Below are 19515 nucleotides of genomic sequence, written 5' to 3' on the forward strand. Positions count from 1 at the left end.
GTCGATTCCAACTATTGGTCGATTTGACATGGAATGACCCACATACATTGTTTCATACAATGATATATTACGATAGCTCTTAATTATAAATTGCCTTATGCATATTCTTTATATAGGCAAAATTGAGCCTATTACTAACACCAGGTAATCCATCTAAGTTTAGGCAAGCTTAATACACAACTAGTAGAAATATCGATTATTCAAAATAAAAAAAAGTGTCAGTAAATAAAGTAAGCTCAGTACACAACTAGTTGAAATATCGATTGTTCAAAATAAAAAAAAATGTCTGTGAATAAAGTAACAGGCAAATGGCTTGTGCGATTATTCTCTTTATGGCCGAAAAGCACTCCTGAATTTTTTTCCAATTTCTTCGTACAACCGTTAATTTTTTATGATTACTCAAACCTATGTAAAAATCGTCAGTTTTTAAAGATCTTAAAACATTCTAAAAAATCTTGATTTTCATTCCGATCATTTTGACACCAGCAAGGTTTTGAAAACTCTCCAAAATATCACCAAAAATTTTGTGTTATTGTGTCTAAACCTTCAGAGTTGAACACCGAATTTTTGGTATTTTTTTTGGGAGTTCTTGGAACATTGAAACTTGTTGAAATGAGGTAAAAACCTGAAAAAACTCAGGAGTGTTTTTCTGAGAACGCAGAATTATATAAAAAATTATGAGGCTAATCAAAGATGGTGGGGGGAATTATTGGCCGAGTTGACATAGATTGCCCTATAGTTTTGTCACTAATGTTCGTATCTAGACAGACGATTTCCTCTGCAAGATGTGAACGAAATTTAGGGAACTTTATTTCCCTAATTTCTGGCGAAGCCATATTTTGATATGAATTCGAAATATCTATGAGAAGAATATTTTCAGTCACGTCTGAAAAAAAAAAAGTTTAACAGCTTTATGAAGTTTCCTCAAAATAGGTCCTTGAGGTAAAACTTTATACTGCATAGCTACAAAAAACAACGCTTCTATATATCCGTGTCCATGTTATGTGAAAATGTTTATTAAATAAAATACATTGAATATAAAAACCAACATTGGCTTACTAGTTTTTATTGACAGCTGGAGAAATAAATACTATTTACAAATGACATTTCATATAATTTAAACGCTGCCTTGTTCCTTTCACGTATGTTAAAAAGAAATATTCTTATCTACTGATAATTTAACAAAGCTATGATTATCCAACTTCCCCCATTAGGGCGAAATCACATATTTTTCTTCCTTTCGACCGTTGACATCAAAAAAACTTGCTATAAACATACATTTCCCACAGTTGAGAAAAATCCTATTCAAAATACCAAATTTATACTTTAGTCTGGGATTCGCATTACAATGGTCGCGTACGCGTTAATAACAATACATATTTACACAGGTAAACTCGCACATAAGTATTCTTTTCGACTTATGCGTTACCCATAACAAAAACACACTCAATAGAAATTTTATCCTCCAAGAAAAAGTTGCTAGTAAACCTACTGTATACGTGGTATTTAAAGCAAAATATCACTTCCACATGTGAGAACTGGTGTGGGTGTATACTTTTTGTTTACTTTGTTGAGAGCCGGTGCAGACAATGGATGCACATGTGGCTTAGCAGGGAATCTTCGTCCTGCAATATCGACTTCGTAACGAGCATTTGGATCCATTATGAACTCTGTTGTTATTGGACCTGGATCATTACATTCGTGTCTGTGACCAGGCAGCCCGATAAAACCCAGACAAATGAGTTTATCAGTAGCAAATCCATACCTGTTTTAATTCAGACATTTCGTTAATCACCATTTGCAGTGTTGAGACATCGTGGACTTATGCAATAATAATAATACGTGTATCCACATGCCACTATATATATAACGATAAAAATCATACCCTGCCGACGTGACCGTCCCTACATATCTATCGTCACGATATAGAGGTTCACCACCCCACGGCCAAACATCTTTATTTGGATCGAGTTGACCACCCAAGACAAAAAGGACTAATCGCTTTCTCACTCCTTGTTCTTTTTGATGCTGAAGCGCATATTTGCCGATAAAATATTCTTTCTGTTTCAAAGAAAAATACAGATATTGATCGGCACGCCATGAAATTTTGAAGTTACAAAGTTCAAAAACAAACTTTCATGAAATCGAAAACATAGCTTTGAAACTTGGCGGTATAACTCACGTCTAATTTAACACTGTATCCGTTTCCAGCTTCATAAGGCGTTACATATGGGCTTAGTTCTTCAGCCCAGAATGGAATAAATCTTTCTATTCGCATGAACCGTTGCGTTAGTACTCCCACATTGCGGACTCCATAGTCTTTCCCAGTCGCCATCAATCTTGCATACACATGCAAAGCATATTCTGACGGGATGTACAGGCAATACCCAGGCTCTCCAGTATGCGTAAATGCCATCACCATCACATCAGACGCATATCCAACGTTTACCTTCTGCAAGAAAATTGGAAAATATCAGCTCACTGTCATATGAATTGTGCAGCGCTAATCTGTGGATCTGGAGAAAATGGCTGGCACGTAGACATTACCTTGTGCGTAAATGGAGAGAGGTTGATGTCAGAATTGGATAACGCTGAGAGTAATTCAGTTGCTTTTGGACCGACAACGTTGATTACGGTATATTTAGACGTCACGTCGTTCAAACCCACAGAACGATCGGAGGGTAAATGTCTGTGGGCAATTGATATAAATATTCTTAACATTAAAACGTTACCTTTGTGAAAATAAGAAAAACATAAGATCTAGTAAATTGGAGGAGTTTCGAGTACGAGTCAAATATTCTAGTCACCTTGATCGATAATCGTATGCAAGATAAATTTTTGGAAATATGTTTGAAATATATTTATTGCTAGTATTACATCTACAGGTCTCACCTGGACATCCATTGGTAGATGCGTGTTTGTTGTGATGTAGGGGAAACCATGAAAAAACTGTTATCCATCTGGCGTACCAGCATACAATCATTTTCGTAGCCACCTCTCTCGTTTTGCATTCCTGTATGAGCTATGGTGCCTACAGGTATGTTTGCATCGTTCGAGCATAACTGCTGCAGATAGTTGACAACTTCGGAGCGACTTGACTGTTACATTTCAAACATACAATTAGAGCCAACTATCTGAGATACAGGTATCTAACAACATTTATAGCCAAACTTTTGATTAAGGACATACACATGTATCTTCATTTTATTAGCATATTGCTTGGGTAAGAATATTTTAGTAACGATTTTAATTGCATACAGCAAAAACTGTCAATAACATACATAAAGACGGTATGTACAAACATTTTAAATCCGTTGAGAATAATTTATGCAAAGGTAGTAGAAGCATATTATTTGTGTGTTGCGTGGTCGATTCTAGTCTTCAGAATTCCATCAAACAGGCACATATATTAGCATCCAAAGCATGAGATCGATTGGCAGGTTTGTGGTCTGGCTATAATGATGAATCATCAACATACAAGTACAGACGGTGACATTATGAAACTCCAGAACCGACCACAGCGAACTATTTGCTCTCTCTATAGTTGTAGTCCTGCGGCAAGTTTGACTATACGACATTGTGCATAGTATTTCAAAAAGACATATATGAAACAACCTGATTTAAGCCACGGTTTGTGTATTATATCTCTACAATGTTAATTAAAGTTACAAATAAGCTGATATTAATGCCTTTACAAAAAATAATTGCTAAATATATCATACCCCATCGTCAACAATTGAACCATAAGCCCTACGCCTTGTGTCGGCATGCGTCGACTAATAAAAAAATGGTCGATGTTATTCATTGACTTTCACTTATTCAATCGCCTGCGTTAGTTTCAATAATTTTACCATTTAATCCTTCAAAATTCTACAGATGTAATATTACCCTATCGAAATGAATTTTCACAACGTTACTCTCACCTTAATTTCGATTTTAGAAAACGAGCTCATGTCGATTATTCCCACACCTTCACGACAAGCGTGAAATTCTTCTTTCATGAAATCAAAGAATTTTGGTTTGTAGAAACTGCCCGGAGGCATTTCAGGTTTTTTATCACCTCCTGAAAACATATAAATAAACATCAAATTGGCATTTAACCAATTTTACCCTGCTGAAAAGATTTATAATTCCATATCATTCAAGTATCATGCCGATGCATCTGACTGGAATTTAAAAAAGTCTTCGTCAATTAGAAAAAGAGACAAAATTTATGCAGCTTGTCATAAAATTAAAGTTTAATGGCAGGTTGATGAAGAAAGCTTTGAAAATCACCACGAAATTCGGGAAAAGGAGAAATTTAAGTTGCTGTGGTCCCTAAAAGTGTTACAGAAAAAAAAAATTCCCAGATTGAAAAAATCAATTTTGACACAACAGAGAAACACAGTGAATTGTGAGGTGCGACTACAGTATTAAGTCTCTTCATAAAAGTTGGATAAAAATGAGCAACGGTAACGTTTTGTGGTCGATACAATTGCTTACTTCGATAAGTTGAAACAAAGTAGAGGGGTCTCTCGTACGCCATCTTTATGCCAAATACTGCACCCTGTTCTTCTAACACTGAGTATAAAGGTGAGCAGCGTAACTTCCTGGCATACTTGTACTCGCACTGGTGCGGATATAATATGGCGTAGTGGCGACCAACTACTTCCTTAATTCTCTGTTGCAGGTACTGCTTGTTGTTGTGCAAATCCAAGAACCTTTGTACATTAAACGGAAGTAACTCTTGCGCAGGTTCACCTTTCATCATCCATTCAGCAACTGCTTTTCCAATACCTCCGGCACCTCCAAGAAGAAACATTAATTTCTAATTGGTTTTTGCTTGATGTGTAAATTTTTTTGTTGCTTTCCCAGAATTTTGTTTATTTCATAGACTGCTTACCCTGCAACGAATTTCCGCTCATACCAACAGCGACGAAATAATTTTTCACCTCTGGACTTTCTCCAAGAATCCAACGTCCATCTGGAGTAAAGTTGTCTGGAGAATTGTAAATCGTAGGATCTCCCATTTCTCTCAATATAGGAAGACGGTGCTTTGCTCTTTCCCAAAGTGGTCTCCAGTGTTGTGGGTCATCCTTTAAATGGCGATGCCAGTCTTTAACAGGAACCTTTCCTTCCTTACCAAAGGCTGGTTTTGCTTCTCGTTCGAACCACCCAACCATTAGACCACCTAGGTACAAAATAACATGATTGTCATTGCCTAAGAAGCATAAATCAAACCTATGATGACCGTTATACTATAAATGAGAAATCGTAGCTTGAGAAATGAATAAACTCCAGGCAAACAATGGATAGTTGATCAATTTAAATCAGGACTACAGGTTTTGAGAACCATAGAAAGTATATCTGCAGCTCTGTGTAAATTAATAAACTGATAAAAATATTTAGACATTACATTTTTCTAAATTCGATTCATCTAGCTTTGCACATATTCTCTTCAAATAGATGCTTGGATTTGTAGGATTTTCATTACCTTGCCATTGGCGAGCATACGAATATGCGTCAAAGTCTCTTACGCATGGCAGATGGGAACTTATCTCAGGCACCAAAGATGGTGTAACTGCGTAAAAATGTTCTGCCGGATATGCGGGAATTCTCACAGGAGGATTACATCGCAAACCCAACTCTCTCGCCCACTGTCAATGAGACATATCATTTTATTACTATATTTTAACAGGTAAGTGTTGATAAATTCTCTGTATACTAAGCAGCAACAAAAAAAGCAATCCTAATTGCTCTGATTCCACAAAATTTAGATACAGGAACAATAACGACATTAAATAAAAATAAAATAAAAATACTCCTGTTCTAAAAAGATGCGTAACTCAGGTTTGTTAAAATTCTTACCATTCCTGCACAGTTTATGAAATATTCGCAAACAATACTGCCTTGATCAGTTGTGAGACTCTTAACAGCCCCATTTTCAGTAAAGACTTCCTCAATACGACAATCCTCTTTGTAACGAACTCCACCCTGTTTTGCAAGCTTTGCCAAGGCATGGCATATGGCACTGGAATCAGCGACAGCGTCCTCAGGTACCCAGACGGCTCCTTCCAAATCATCAACGTGTAAATAAGGATGTAGCTTCTTTAGCTCTTCTTTGCCAAGAAGCTAAGCATACAAAGTTGTTAATCGATGGCTCCGAAGCAGTGAAGTGTAACAGAGAAACTCACCTTACAGTGCAAGCCTGTCGGAACATTATAAGCTATTCTCCTCTTCAGGGCGATCATTCTATCCTTAGTTTGAGCGAGATTAACACTCCCACACTCTTTCAAGCCAATGTCAAATCCCATTTCGTGCAATTGTCGGTATAATTTTAAACTGTACATTATTATATTGCGATGAGCTATCGGCTTGAACAAGCCAAGCGTTCCAGATCCGAAATGAGAAGTCCCGCCGCCCACCCTGGTAAATTTAGTATTTGAATATAATTATTTAATCTTAGTTTATTCTATCGGTAAACAGGAAATAGACGATAAGCTTTGCATACCCAGATATTTATGAATATTTTCATAGTGAATTGAAAGGGTATTCGTCGGGTGTCAAATAAACTTGTAAAAGACACAGCCAGAGAAATTAAGGGAGCGCATACTGGAAAAGGGAAATACACAATTTTCCTTTCTATCATGCTACAAAAGAAACAGTCGAACAACGGCTAGTCGATGTATTCTTTAGGGCTTGAGGGACTGGACAAATGCCCCCATTTCTTTTTTATTCCTCTCCTAATCGCCTCGAAAGCCAAAAGTCTGATTGAACGCACCGGCCTTGTTCCAGGACGAGCACGTCGTTCCATCCATTCTGTACAAGGTGGTATGCTACGGAGTTTGCAACTGTCCCTGCGCCCGCTATCACGACCTGAACCTGTGACGGGAGTACGGAATCGCTGTCGGGGGTAGACAAGTCTGTTCTGAATTCCCGATTGGTATCCAGCACCCCTGCTGCAGCACCATATTTGCAGGTTATGCCCTGTAACAGTCGTCCGTGAAGTTCGTGGCTCGGTTGGCCTGAATGTCGCAAGCGCAAGCACCTCGCACAACCTCGGTTTAACATTAACATTCACGCGATAAGGCTGTAGCAACGTTTCTGCTTCTTCGACCGAACTCTTCTCGGATAATGATAATGAAAGGTGCGGACGTCGCGGCCAGTACTTTACTCCACATTCGAACTCTCTCGAGTGCTTCAGTGCTCTCGACCTTCTTTGAATAACCTGGGTTGTATCTTGTAGCATGCGACCCCTTACCCATCATATGGTCACAACTCCACCTACATGAAATGAACGTTCGTAGCTTGTAAATTTCATAAGCGACCAATATACAGATCAGTAACTGATCGTGAGTACGTATCGTATCTGATGGTCAGTTCTCGAGGGTCACTACATCGAAAAAAGCAACCCCATTTTTAAATTTCATAATTTTTTTTATTCATTGCTTTTGAAAGAAAATTTATTTTATTACAGTGTTTTTTATTAATCTCAGTATGGTTTAATTCGGTAAGAAAAAACAATTGAACCATTTACTTTTGTGTAAAGAATTCTCAGGTTCCTGGAAAAAATATCTCACAGCTGAAGTGTTGATTGCAAAATTGTTGGAGTGCAAATCCGCGTTGCATAATCACGCATCGCATCTGCATCATGCTTGCATCCATACATGTTTTTTACCTTTGAACGCAGCGGGAAATTTCCTTACAATTAGAAACTGGGAAAATAGCATATGCAGTACATACTATTATGCTAAGATTAATTTTAAGAGTAAATATGTATGTATGTATGGGAGAACTGTACACCCTATAGTTCTACATACGTACGTGGATCTACCTGGTGTACTGTTGTGTATGCAACAAGATTTTGAAGTTTCATCTCTTGAGCTTTGACGTATATTTATAAGATCTACAGTACGTATAGTTATCCTTCTGCTTTGAGCCCTTGTTGAGGTCTCTGCTTGTCACCACTTGTCATTCCAGTCAATTCCAGTCGAAAAGACCGCAGTTACATAATCTAACCTGAAGAAGTTGAATGATCCGACAGCTGTCAGCAGTACTTGCCGCAAAACAAAAACGCAGAGTGCAGGTGCAAGCCAAGTTCGCGATCGTCATTCCGACATTTGAGGTAAAAAGGGTAAAAAGAAGAGCTTATTCTACCTATGGCGAAGGGTGGAGATTCCTCGAAGGGTGGTGTAAGTTTCAACTTGTGCTCTAGGCATATAAATCTGATTATAATTTGCGAAATGGGATTTTACGTCAATCGAGACTTTAGGTAGACAGTAGATGCTCAACACATCCTCATCACTCACGAGGTGTAAATGATGCAATTTGCGTCGCGTTTCGATCGTCTTTAACAGTCTCAACGCTGACCATTGTTGTGCGAATGCGTAATCCGACGACCGCCGTTTCGGTGCTTAGAAATTTTGCAAGGCGAATTTAAAAATAAACATTTGATTCATCATGCAACAGCGTCGGTGGGGATTGAGGTCGCGCTTATTTTTTATTAGCAGTCGAGTATCATTTCCGAGATGAAAAGCACGTGGCGGGACAGAGATCGGGTGAGCAAATTTTCAATAATCACGGTTTATGGTTGTTACGATTTAAGGTCACGTCGACAACGTGTCCTCTCGATTATTTGAAAAATCACGGTAATAGTTGTCTGCCTTTACCTTCAGGATTAACAAATCAGAGGATCAGTTTCTTTTTTTTGGGGGGGGGGGGGGGGGGGGGGGGGGGGGGTGTGACTGGAGTCTGAACTCTGAAATTTATCATTAGTCAACAGTTAAACCTGTATCATATATTCTTCTTTTACCCCATAAACGCAGGACTTTCAGAAACACTTAGCTGGCGGTGAGACAACTGGCCAATACTTGGCCCAGGTTCTCTACAATACTAAAACCGATTTTAAGCCGCTGCCTGGATTTACAGAAAAAGATGACAACACCAGTTCCTATCGTCTTCAAGCAAGTGTTGACTGCGACGAAGTCTGTCCCAATATTTATATCGGAGATGCGTAAGTGTTTTTCACTGACACAATTTATCTTAGCTGCATCGACTTTGATTTCTAAAAACTAACAGTTCTTGCCTGGAGGATCAAAATTTACACGGGCAATAATAAAGACAGGCATTACTTTTATCACTGATTTTTCAAGTAAAATTACCGATTTACAGAGCAACTGCTAAGAATAAAAAGTACCTGAAAATGCTGGGGATAACACATGTTTTGAATACCGCTGAAGGCAAACGTTTTGGATTCGTCGATACTGATGCAAATTACTACAAGGACACCACCATGAAGTACATGGGTCTTCCTCTAGCCGATTTACCTTCGACCTGCATTAATCAATACTTTCATGCAGCAGCGACATTTATTGAAGAAGCCGTGTCCACGGGAGGTATTGCAATCTATTGTTTATTACTAACTCTGATCATCAATTTTAATCCACGTAAATACATGTGTAATGGATCTGGTTTTAGGCAAGGCGTTTGTTCATTGCATGATGGGTATGTCACGCAGCGCGACGTGCGTTCTCGCCTACCTCATGATTAAAGAACAAATGCTTGCTTCGAAAGCAATTCAAACAGTACGTAGCAATCGAGACATTCATCCCAATGATGGCTTCCTTCGTCAGTTGGCCGAATTGGATAACCAGCTACGCAGGCAACGTTTATAATAAGCAATAATTAAGTACCTTAAATTGAATATCTTTATACACTTCTCACCTACTACAAACCTCAAGTATTGAGAAGAGCGAACCAATACACTAATCTTAAGATGTCAAAATAACTATTGCAATATTTTTTATCAAACAGCTATTAATGCCAAATATTTGCCTTTTATCAATGTTTGATGTGCATGTATGTCGCAAATGCGTCAATACCAAATTTAACAGTTTGTATGTGTATATCTCAGGAATATTCGATGAAGCGGACACCTCCAGGTAATTTAAGGCAACTGCCTTATACTGTGCCTTGCATTGTGGGTTTAGGGACCCCACTTCACTGAACATTCCAGGAATGTACGAGCGTTTACAAAACATGCAATCATTGCTCACTTGGAAGACTGTTTTGAAACGTAGATTTGCAATTGTAACAATTTTGGGAGCAAACCTGAATCTTTATATAATAATATGGACGTTATAGTGCAGGACAATTAATATACTTTACAAAACTAATGCTGTATAATATATTCAAACAACAAACCACTATGCAAACAGTATCAAATGTAACCCAAACGATTACGACCAAAGTTTTCAACGATAATTCTCTTTTTTGCAACAATATCGCAATTCGCAAAATAATGCCTTTGTGATTCTGTTTAGAACTTGACGTCTGTAATAGTCATCTGCCATACTTTGTAAATAATTCACCAACAAATTGTGTAACAACTTTGTGCATATATACAGATCTCTTTCGATGTACCTGCATTTCTTGGACATGAAGTACCGTATTGTTTCAAACTTAATACGTCGACATTTAATTCTAGGAATCTGTTTTTGGAATTATTCCTCAAATATGCATGTATGGTTAACCGCCACCTATAAGTAAGGTAAGAGTTGTTCAACTTATATTCAGCACCAAAAACCTCGGCATACGTATAATATTTGAAACAATATGCTGACTATACATATACGTGTAAGATACTAATACACACCAACAACGAAGTGCTTATTAGTTAGATAGCGTTTTACAGAACTAGCGTGAATATGAGTACAAAAAGCATCGCATAGTATTTACCAAAACATTTAATATCATTCCTCTGACTTGGCCTTTCAGCGATCATGTCAGATAATAAATACTTTGTTATGTTATGTTAAATCAAATAAAGCGGAGTTTCAGCAGTATTGTAATATGAAGCAATGATTATTAAACAAGCGGCATACAAATGGCTTACACATTGTACAAATAATATTCATATCAGCAAAATGCACTAAATTCATATCTTGTGTATGCAATTACAATAAGATTCGTAATTCAGGATGTTAAATAAAAATGCATATGACGCAAAATTCTCTAGTTATATTAAAGAAACCCCCTCTTATATTGTGTCAATTTGTATTGGATTCACTATTTCCCAAATGGAGAGCTTCATGGGCTGGTACGAGTCAGAAGTAATGCAATTCTTGCTGCAACAATTGGTGGACTTTGTTGTCAACATTGAAATTCTGTCTTTCAAGTAAAAACACTTATAATTAAATACAGTCTGGTAATCGCATGATTCAGATGGCCAACCAATTAATTCGACAGCCATTAGTAATTAGTCTTTATGAGCTCTTATTAGAATAAATGTTCATCTGATATGTTAAAAATATATCTTCTCATAATTGCATTAGAATTAGAAAGCAAGGATATGTTTGGCAGACGAATAACATAATCAGTTTCTCACACTCTAATTAATGACAACAATAGTCTCCATCTCCAGCCAAGTTGTATTCTAATGTAAGAACAATTATCTTGATTTGTTAGATTAGGAATTTGTCAGTCTTCCAGGAAAGAATTTTTTGAAGACTGTGGGAAAATATAAAAACTACGAACACGTCTTAGTTAGGAAATAATTTTGTTGGCCATTTCTTGCCTGGATGATGGAAGGTCACGTGGAATAATTGAGCAGAACACTCTTGAGTTTTATCAGTTTACTTTATTTTTAGAAAAGAAAAAAGCACACCTAGATTACTTCTTGGCTTTCTTCTCTTTGGGGGCCTTAGTAACGTCGTCAGGGTTCTCAGCAGCGTCTTTAACACGTTTGGCACGTATACCAACAAGACGAGCGTCGGCTCTAGCTTTACGCAGCGTAATGTAGGCAGAGAATTTCTTCTCTTCGTCCGTAACTACACGTGCCTTAGCCTTAGCAGGTGCTTGATGTCTGACTGGCATCACTTCGCCCTTAATTTGAGATGCAACCTTACGCTCTTCCTCTGTTGCTTCTCCCTTCTTGATCTATGAACATTTATATTTATGTGTTACACAATTTGTATAACAGCGGCATGGATATTCAGCACCAATACAAGGCTTGAGATCAATGACATCTTGCATGTAACGGTATTAAGAATTGCCTAATTTTTTAAACATAAAATTAGATGCATACCTTCTTCTCATTGATCGGGAAGAGAATCAACTTGGCTCTGTATTCCTTGAGCCGTTGTGCATTGGTTTGCAGAGACTCTACAGACTTGTTTCGTCTGCGATGGTCAACAGCGATGCCGATGGTCCTTGCAAATTTCTTGTTAAGACCAGCGCTTTTCAATTCTTCTAAAGTAAATCCTTTGCCTGCTCTGACCTTAGCATGGTAACGGAAAGTTGGGCAATGGACAATTGGCCTCAGCAGAGAAGCAGGTCTGGGAATTAATTACAAAATATGACACAGAGCACAGTAATATTTTGAACGGCATATACAAGGGGACGACAGCCAAAAGACAAGAGTGTTCATCCGTGGAGTATGGAAATAATATCTCGAAAAAATAGGTGTAACGCATCCTCGGAATAAATTATCCAATAACATTACCTGGGAGCTACCGCACGTGCTTTCTTGACACGGTTTTGTCTTCGACGGTATTTGCGGGCTGGCTGGTTAAACCAGGTCTTCACAAATCGTTGCCAATCTTTGTGGAAGTGCCCATTCGGGATCATGTTATTGCGCTTACCCATCTTGGCACCACTGCACAACAAAGATTTTGTTAAACAAGTTTAGTGCACAGGACATCAAATCAGTAGCATACCAATATCATTAATTTATAATTAAGTAACCCGATTCGCATAGAACGATCAGAAACGAATGTATGATTCAAAGATATTGTACACAGTGTATACAGCGGAATTATAGGTTAGGTTAGGTTATGTTTTCCGTCACGTCTGTCACTCAAGATCAGGTATAAGGTGTAATATAAGTAATATTGTTATTTGTATATTAGGTTCAGTCCGGGGTCTGAGCAACTATATGTAATAGTGGCTTTCAAGTCAATTAAGAAAGACTGAGATATTCAACTCGACAATGTTGATCGTCGTATCGAACCTTACGTATCACAAAGTTTAAAACTTATGCTTATTAAGAGTATAAATATGTAGAGCGTATCATACACGTGAATTCAGTCGAGAATTTTCACTGCACCGTAATTTCTGAAAAACGGTGTGATCGCGGGGATATGGATTGATTTTACGTCAAGAAAATAGCCTTACCACCTTGTTTAAGGCAGCACACCGGAAAAGGAGCAATCTCGGAAAGACGGAAGTAATGATGTTCGAAGAGAATTCGAAGTCAAAATAAGATCCGTGAACGGTATAGAAATCAAAATATTGGATATATTGGAGTTCTGTACTTCAATAATTCTTGGTTATTAAGTTAATTCGTAGTGCAAATATTTTGGATACTTCACACCGAATTCGCAGAACTTGACTTTAAATACTCACTGAAAACTTCACTTTCGTTTCAACCAATGGGAAAGTCGGATTCGTGCTCAAGACAGGCTCAAAGCTACGGTACGAAGTGTAAAACAAAAACTTTGAGGTTAGAGTAGCATACCAATGCCCGTCGCTTTTACGTTTTGAATTTCGAATCAAGCCGACAGATACACACACGAAATGCATTACAAGTGCTTGTACTCGTCGAAAATGTATACCAGATTACTCACCGACAAATTTATCCAGCGTATTTCAACGAGACACATGTCAACTGGATTGAATCTATGGGTATACGGCTTTCTTTTACCGAACAAATTGGATGTGTTTCAAAAATATTTAGTCGGTTCCACGGCAAAATTGATGTATAGCAAATATCTCGTACTTCACACACCTTTTCTGCGTAGTCCTGTTTACTTAAAGAAACCTAACGTAATCAATGATCTTTCAGGAGCATGACATCAATGCCGAGATGAAACATAAAATTGAACAACATTGGAAGCATAAACTGAAAGATGATCTGTTCGATGCACATTCTCAGTCTAAAGAAAAATTCTATGTTCTATCAATGTTTCCTTATCCGTCAGGCCAGCTACACATGGGCCATGTCCGAGTGTATTCCATCAGTGATACAATAGCTCGATTCTATAGAATGAAAGGCAAGCAATTTTTGTTTAAAAAATTTCAAGGTGTTCAAGGAGAGAACATTCATCGTCTCCTGTCCCTTCAATAGGCTTATTTTTCACATGTTTGACGTAACTTTGTAATTAAAGATAGGTTTTAGGTAAGAACGTGCTGCATCCAATGGGTTGGGATGCGTTTGGTTTACCTGCTGAAAATGCGGCTATGGAACGTGGTTTGGATCCTGTTACGTGGACTGAAGACAACATTAAGAAGATGCGAGTTCAAATGGACAGACTGGGATGTTCGTTTGATTGGGAATGTGAACTATCAACGTCTAATCCAGATTACTATAGGTGGACTCAGGAATTATTCATAAAATTGTTTGAAAATGATCTTATTTATCGTAAAGAGGCATTGGTAAATTGGGATCCTGTAGATCAAACTGTGCTTGCGGATGAACAAGTTGATGATACTGGCTGCTCTTGGCGATCGGGTGCCAAAGTTGAGAAGAAAATTCTCAACCAGTGGTTCATCAGGACAACTGCATTTGCCAAGTGAATATATATTTCAGCACAGCTATTTAACTCGCCATTGTATGCGTGAAATTGAATTTGATTCTTTTAATTCTTTGTGTCTGCACCAGGCCGCTGCTGGATGGTCTAAACGATCCTGAGTTGAAAGAATGGCGGGATGTCATAAATTTGCAAAAACACTGGATAGGGGAATGCAATGGCCTTTCCATAAACTGTCCTTTAATTTCCGATGACCCGAGTTATCCTAAAACAATCGACCTTTGGACGGACAAGCTGGAATCGATCGAAGATGCCAAGTTTGTCGCTGTGTCATCAGGCAGTTTTCTGGACAAAATCGAGGGACCCAAAGATGCAAATGACGTATTCAAGTTGTTGAACACACGCGCAGTCAATCCTTTCAACAATAAAGAGCTACCAATTTATGTCACAGATGCCATAGAGTACGATTTGTTTACCGACAGCCACATTGGCATTCCGACATCGTCGGATATCGACGCAGAATTATGTAAAACTTTTGGGATAGACTTTGAGTTGAAAACCCAGTTATCATCTAGTCAGATTGAGGAAAAGCGATCAGAGATATTAAAAAAAGCAACAGATTTAAATATCGGCAGATATCCTGTGAGTTCAAAGTTGAGAGATTGGTTAATATCTCGTCAACGTTATTGGGGAACACCAATTCCAATTGTCCATTGTGAGCACTGCAAAGTTCAACCGGTTTCCAGGGATCAGCTTCCGGTGGTTTTGCCAAAATTAAATATCACTACAAAATCAGGAATATCCCCTCTGCTACAAGCTACCGAATGGCTGGAAACAAAGTGTCCGAAATGTGGTGGAAAAGCAACTAGAGAAACTGACACTATGGACACATTTATGGACAGCTCTTGGTATTTCATGAGGTATATAGATTCTAAGAACAATACCGAAATGTTTTCCAAGGAAACTGCTAAGGAAATGTTACCTGTTGATTTATACATCGGTGGAAAAGAACATGGTACATAAATTATTTATTTTAAGGGAGTACGATTCGCGTACCTTAAGATGTATTCATTTTTCAAGACAATTTTTCATGATAAAAACGAGTCGATATTTCATGTTCTTGTCTTCATGGATCAATGAAGTAAAATCAATAAACAGGATTAAAACACCATTGAAGGATAGCGAGGAATACGTTGGAGCTTGTAGAAGGCAGCTCCATTCTCAGTAGATATTTAAAAATATTCAAAACTGCAAAAGTATAAAGTTAACTTCCTTTTTCTTAATGACGTGCGACACGAAAATTATAAAATATAAGTTTTCTTACATTACCTAGTTTAAAGGATTGAATGGTAGCTAGTAAAAAAATCGATATTTAAAATTTTACAGCTGTTCTTCATTTATATTATGCGAGGTTCATCAGTCATTTTCTACACTCGCAAGGATTAGTACCAACCCGAGAACCTTTTCGACAGCTGCTAGTCCAAGGAATGGTAAATGGTCAAACGTATCGTGTACAAAGTACCGGCAAATACCTGAAAGCAGATGAAGTTGAGAAGAAAGGAAAGAAAAAATTTGTGCACAAAGAATCAGGAAGTCCTGTTGTTACTGCCTGGGAAAAAATGTCCAAATCCAAATACAATGGCGTTGATCCTGTAGAGATTTTTAATGAACACGGAACAGATATGACCCGATTAATTATCTTAGCAGATGTGGCACCAACGTCGCCTCGAAATTGGTCAACAGCCAGTAAGTTAATATAGCTATTTCATAATCCGATAAATTCCTTAAACAGTATCAGTAAAATTAGCAATTTATTTTAATGTTGATAGCATTCCCGGGTATCATCAACTGGCAGCATCGCTTGTGGCTGACAATACGAAAGTTTATACAAGAGCGGAAAGCGTTGACTCGTGAACAATTGGATACAATACCCAACGAAGATAAATTTGTAGAAACAGAAAACATTTTGTTCGACGCTAGGAATTATTATATAATGGGGGTTACTAAAAACATTATGTTTACTCAGCAATTAAGTGTTGCGATATCAAAAATGCAAGGACTTACGAATAGGTAGGATATCAATTTTGGCACATACTAACAAAGGTGACTCAATATTTTTCGAAGTACGAATTCTGCCCTGATAGAATAATAATTTATTTCTCAATTGCCTCAGCATACGCCGATCTGCTCCAGACGTTATAGCGCAGGGCCGTGAATATGAGAGAACTTTAGCAGCACAAATAATCATGCTTGCTCCATTTGCTCCGCACTTTGCTTCAGAGTTGTGGGCTGGCTTCTGTTCAGCGCCACATCTCACAAGTAATAAAAATATTCATGAGCAAGAAATACAATGGGATAAAGGAGTGTTGCAACAAAATTGGCCAGAAATTGACATGGAGTACAAATTGAGTGTAAATGTAGTGGTAAGTTGTGATATGATACCCCATTTTTACACAGGAATTCTTTTTCCAATATTTGTATTTATTCTTGAATAACATTGGGGAATACAATTCAACAGTACTTGTTTGATTTACAAGTGAAAATAGTGTCTGTGATTAATCACTATAGTCTTTCTTAATTATTTCAAGTTCAAATGATAGGAATAAGAAATAATTGAGTTAAATGTAAGAGAAATGTCTTTTAACCAACATTTCTTTGCTCATTCATCCGCACTTCGAAGTATTTATATTTAGAACACAAAAAAAGGAAACAATATCACTTCAGTATGTACATTTTGGTACAACAAATTGAAGTAACTTCATGTCTATCGCAGGTGAACGGTGTCGAAGCTGTGAAGCTGGAAGTTCCTCGATATATGCTCGAAAATATGACTTCCGAGGACGCACTGCGGTATACAATGGAAAGTCCAAACTTCCAGACATTCCTCAAAAACTGGAGAGTGGTCGAATCTAAATTTCACGCAGCGCAACTCTTCAATGCATCCATCGAAATCAGTACCGAAAAACCAATAAAAGAATTAGAGATGCAAGAAACGCAAGTGTGAATGAGTTAGGTGTTGACCTTGAAGCAACGTACTTTCAGATATTTGCGGACGACTATTCAAGTACTGAATAAGAACTCTAAGGATTTACTTGAAGTTGTGTCAAACTGCTAATTTGAAAAAAGCGGTTTTAAGTTGTAACATTTCACAAAATGTTAAAGTTTTGCACATACTACCACTGGGTGGTACTCTACAGCGCAAATACAGGCTATTTTCAATCTAAATAGAACTCTGAACGCTGCCAGTATAAATATATCAGAGAACCCGCAAGATTTACTCTGCATTTTTTTTTAAACGAAGTAGGAGAGAAATGCAAGAGAGAAATCATTAGATGCAATGGCTTACCCAATCTCAGGTTCTCCAAGGTAACCATTGTGTGGGAAAGTTTCCAGAAATTTGATATAGTCAGCTGGTAGGCCACTTTCCCGAGCTCCCCTCAGAATTGTGTCCCTTGAGGGAGAAAAATATTATATTCAACTGTCTTGACAGAAGCTAGAGACCAGTTAATAAGCAGAATAATACCTGTATGCGGCAGAAGGTCTTCTATCCTGTGGCAAAAGATCGCCGGTGAGGTGCTCCTGTGGGTTATTGCATTGTTGGTAGACTTTGCACTTCAGAAACGAACCGTTCGGCGTTTCAATATCCACAATTTTTGGAAAATACAATTTGTCCCCTACACCTTCCTGCTGGTCTAAACTAGCTATGTTGGAATTATCTATTTCCCAGATAGCACCCCACACATGCTCGTTTTCAGTAGGCACTATTGTAGCTGAGGCTCCGTGCCACCGTTTGGAATACGTTGCAAAGTCTAGCCTGAAATCCTGGATGAGCAAGGGCATGTTGAGATATTTTTTTGACTGTGTCTCTCTTTGTGTATATTAGCAACAATACTAAAGTATCTACCACAAAAACCGAATCTGTTCTCAGAGATTCATGTAACTTTTACTATTAAATTTTTGTGTCTGTTAGTCAAATGGGTTGATTTCTGTTACACAATCTACTCTATGATTTGTAAACTCTGTTGTTAGTTCAAATTACTGAAACGTGATAGTTATTATTCTGAATTTTGGATTGAATCTGTAAGCTCAGTGTGAAATTTTTTTATATTCAAGAAGCAGTGATAAGCCTAATTTTAAACTCTCTATCAGGAAAAAAATTTAAAGTCTAAATTGAAAATCATCAAATCACATTTGAAGCTAGTATATCTATTTAACATAATTTAATTTTACCCACTAATCATCTTGCAGATAAAATTCACCCTTCTATTACTAGTTTCACTCAAGACTGGGTTCGATAGCTGAGCAGTTTAAAAGGGACGAATTTTACTTGCAAGATGGCAAAACCATAAATGCGTTCGTACCTTAAGCCGTCCGATGTCCCGTCGTACAGCAGTTGGATTATTAATGTGAATACGTTTTGCGAGCAAGTTGCTGCCGTAGGCAAAATACAGGAACGTGTTGCTGGCCATCGTAAAGCGAGGTTAACTGTCGTCAGTCTGTTATGAGAATGTGGCACTAGAAAAACTGGATAGACGTAGACGGTATGTGAGGGGTGAAAGTCATCAGGAAACTTCCCCCCGGGAATTATCTTTTATCTTGTTTATTCAATTATCGTGAACTCTGCACTGTGGTTCGTCGTCCGTTTTTCATGGTTCGTCATTATTTAGACTCGTCACAACATAGGCACGTGGACAGTGTCTAAGCGTGCACAGGCGCACGTGGCTCCAAGCGTACCCGGTTGCAGAACATGCGGCGTAATTAGATTAAACGAAATCCGCCCGTATATAGGCAAGCGCTGTGACACGTCTCAAAAATTGTTGCACAAATTGCCTAGACACAGGCGGGTTTACCCTGTAATAATTTTTCTGTAGTGCGCATAGACTCTGGAATGGTGCTGACCACTACTTTTTGTGATTCAGAATTATCTTTTCTTTTGCTTGGTAAAATTAATATCTAATACATTACTTTGACGTCGTGATATATCATTTGTATGAGATTGGCATAGGTA

The 19515-nt window shown here is 37.9% G+C and overlaps 5 protein-coding genes across 13 annotated transcripts; 2 read left to right on the forward strand and 3 right to left on the reverse strand.

The window, feature by feature from the left end:
* Positions 1 to 1247: 1247 nt before the first annotated feature.
* Positions 1248 to 7303, reverse strand: LOC124414439 (pyruvate dehydrogenase phosphatase regulatory subunit, mitochondrial-like). Of its 5 annotated transcripts, XM_046895411.1 has the most exons (14): positions 7038 to 7303; positions 6761 to 6966; positions 6174 to 6405; positions 5848 to 6111; positions 5474 to 5636; positions 4883 to 5173; positions 4483 to 4785; positions 3924 to 4063; positions 3723 to 3776; positions 2893 to 3098; positions 2548 to 2689; positions 2183 to 2452; positions 1886 to 2061; positions 1248 to 1765 (listed from the first exon to the last, which is right to left on the reverse strand). In XM_046895411.1, the coding sequence occupies exons 3-14, from the start codon at positions 6327 to 6329 to the stop codon at positions 1507 to 1509; spliced, it is 2424 nt and encodes an 807-aa protein (XP_046751367.1). In that variant the 5' UTR covers positions 6330 to 6405; positions 6761 to 6966; positions 7038 to 7303; the 3' UTR covers positions 1248 to 1506. The 5 variants fall into 5 exon arrangements, with proteins under 5 accessions (XP_046751367.1, XP_046751346.1, XP_046751340.1 ...); XM_046895390.1 differs by having other exon boundaries at positions 4883 to 5170; positions 6761 to 7303; XM_046895384.1 differs by having other exon boundaries at positions 6761 to 7303.
* Positions 7304 to 7807: 504 nt separating this feature from the next.
* LOC124415083 (dual specificity protein phosphatase 3) lies at positions 7808 to 10668 on the forward strand. Of its 2 annotated transcripts, none has more exons than XM_046896375.1 (4): positions 7808 to 8171; positions 8805 to 8992; positions 9151 to 9374; positions 9457 to 10668. In XM_046896375.1, the coding sequence occupies exons 1-4, from the start codon at positions 8139 to 8141 to the stop codon at positions 9651 to 9653; spliced, it is 642 nt and encodes a 213-aa protein (XP_046752331.1). In that variant the 5' UTR covers positions 7808 to 8138; the 3' UTR covers positions 9654 to 10668. The 2 variants fall into 2 exon arrangements, with proteins under 2 accessions (XP_046752331.1, XP_046752341.1); XM_046896385.1 differs by lacking the exon at positions 7808 to 8171 and adding an exon at positions 8357 to 8537.
* Positions 10669 to 11597: 929 nt separating this feature from the next.
* On the reverse strand, positions 11598 to 13248 carry LOC124415061 (60S ribosomal protein L13). Of its 4 annotated transcripts, none has more exons than XM_046896340.1 (4): positions 13153 to 13248; positions 12482 to 12634; positions 12065 to 12314; positions 11598 to 11916 (listed from the first exon to the last, which is right to left on the reverse strand). In XM_046896340.1, the coding sequence occupies exons 2-4, from the start codon at positions 12622 to 12624 to the stop codon at positions 11650 to 11652; spliced, it is 660 nt and encodes a 219-aa protein (XP_046752296.1). In that variant the 5' UTR covers positions 12625 to 12634; positions 13153 to 13248; the 3' UTR covers positions 11598 to 11649. The 4 variants fall into 4 exon arrangements, with proteins under 4 accessions (XP_046752296.1, XP_046752303.1, XP_046752316.1 ...); XM_046896347.1 differs by having other exon boundaries at positions 13156 to 13227; XM_046896360.1 differs by having other exon boundaries at positions 12482 to 12631; positions 13156 to 13180.
* Positions 13249 to 13436: 188 nt separating this feature from the next.
* On the forward strand, positions 13437 to 18163 carry LOC124414513 (probable leucine--tRNA ligase, mitochondrial). The gene is made up of 9 exons (XM_046895472.1): positions 13437 to 13662; positions 13823 to 14030; positions 14156 to 14549; positions 14639 to 15522; positions 15894 to 16253; positions 16337 to 16577; positions 16681 to 16930; positions 17281 to 17531; positions 17860 to 18163. Exons 1-8 carry the CDS (start codon positions 13555 to 13557, stop codon positions 17509 to 17511), a joined length of 2676 nt encoding a protein of 891 aa, XP_046751428.1. The 5' UTR covers positions 13437 to 13554; the 3' UTR covers positions 17512 to 17531; positions 17860 to 18163.
* Positions 17304 to 19198, reverse strand: LOC124415127 (gamma-glutamylcyclotransferase-like). The gene is made up of 4 exons (XM_046896407.1): positions 18869 to 19198; positions 18031 to 18329; positions 17854 to 17958; positions 17304 to 17438 (listed from the first exon to the last, which is right to left on the reverse strand). The coding sequence occupies exons 1-4, from the start codon at positions 18974 to 18976 to the stop codon at positions 17417 to 17419; spliced, it is 534 nt and encodes a 177-aa protein (XP_046752363.1). The 5' UTR covers positions 18977 to 19198; the 3' UTR covers positions 17304 to 17416.
* Positions 19199 to 19515: the final 317 nt, after the last annotated feature.

Source organism: Diprion similis, chromosome 2, assembly GCF_021155765.1.
Source record: "Diprion similis isolate iyDipSimi1 chromosome 2, iyDipSimi1.1, whole genome shotgun sequence".
Taxonomy (NCBI): Eukaryota; Metazoa; Arthropoda; class Insecta; order Hymenoptera; family Diprionidae; genus Diprion; species Diprion similis.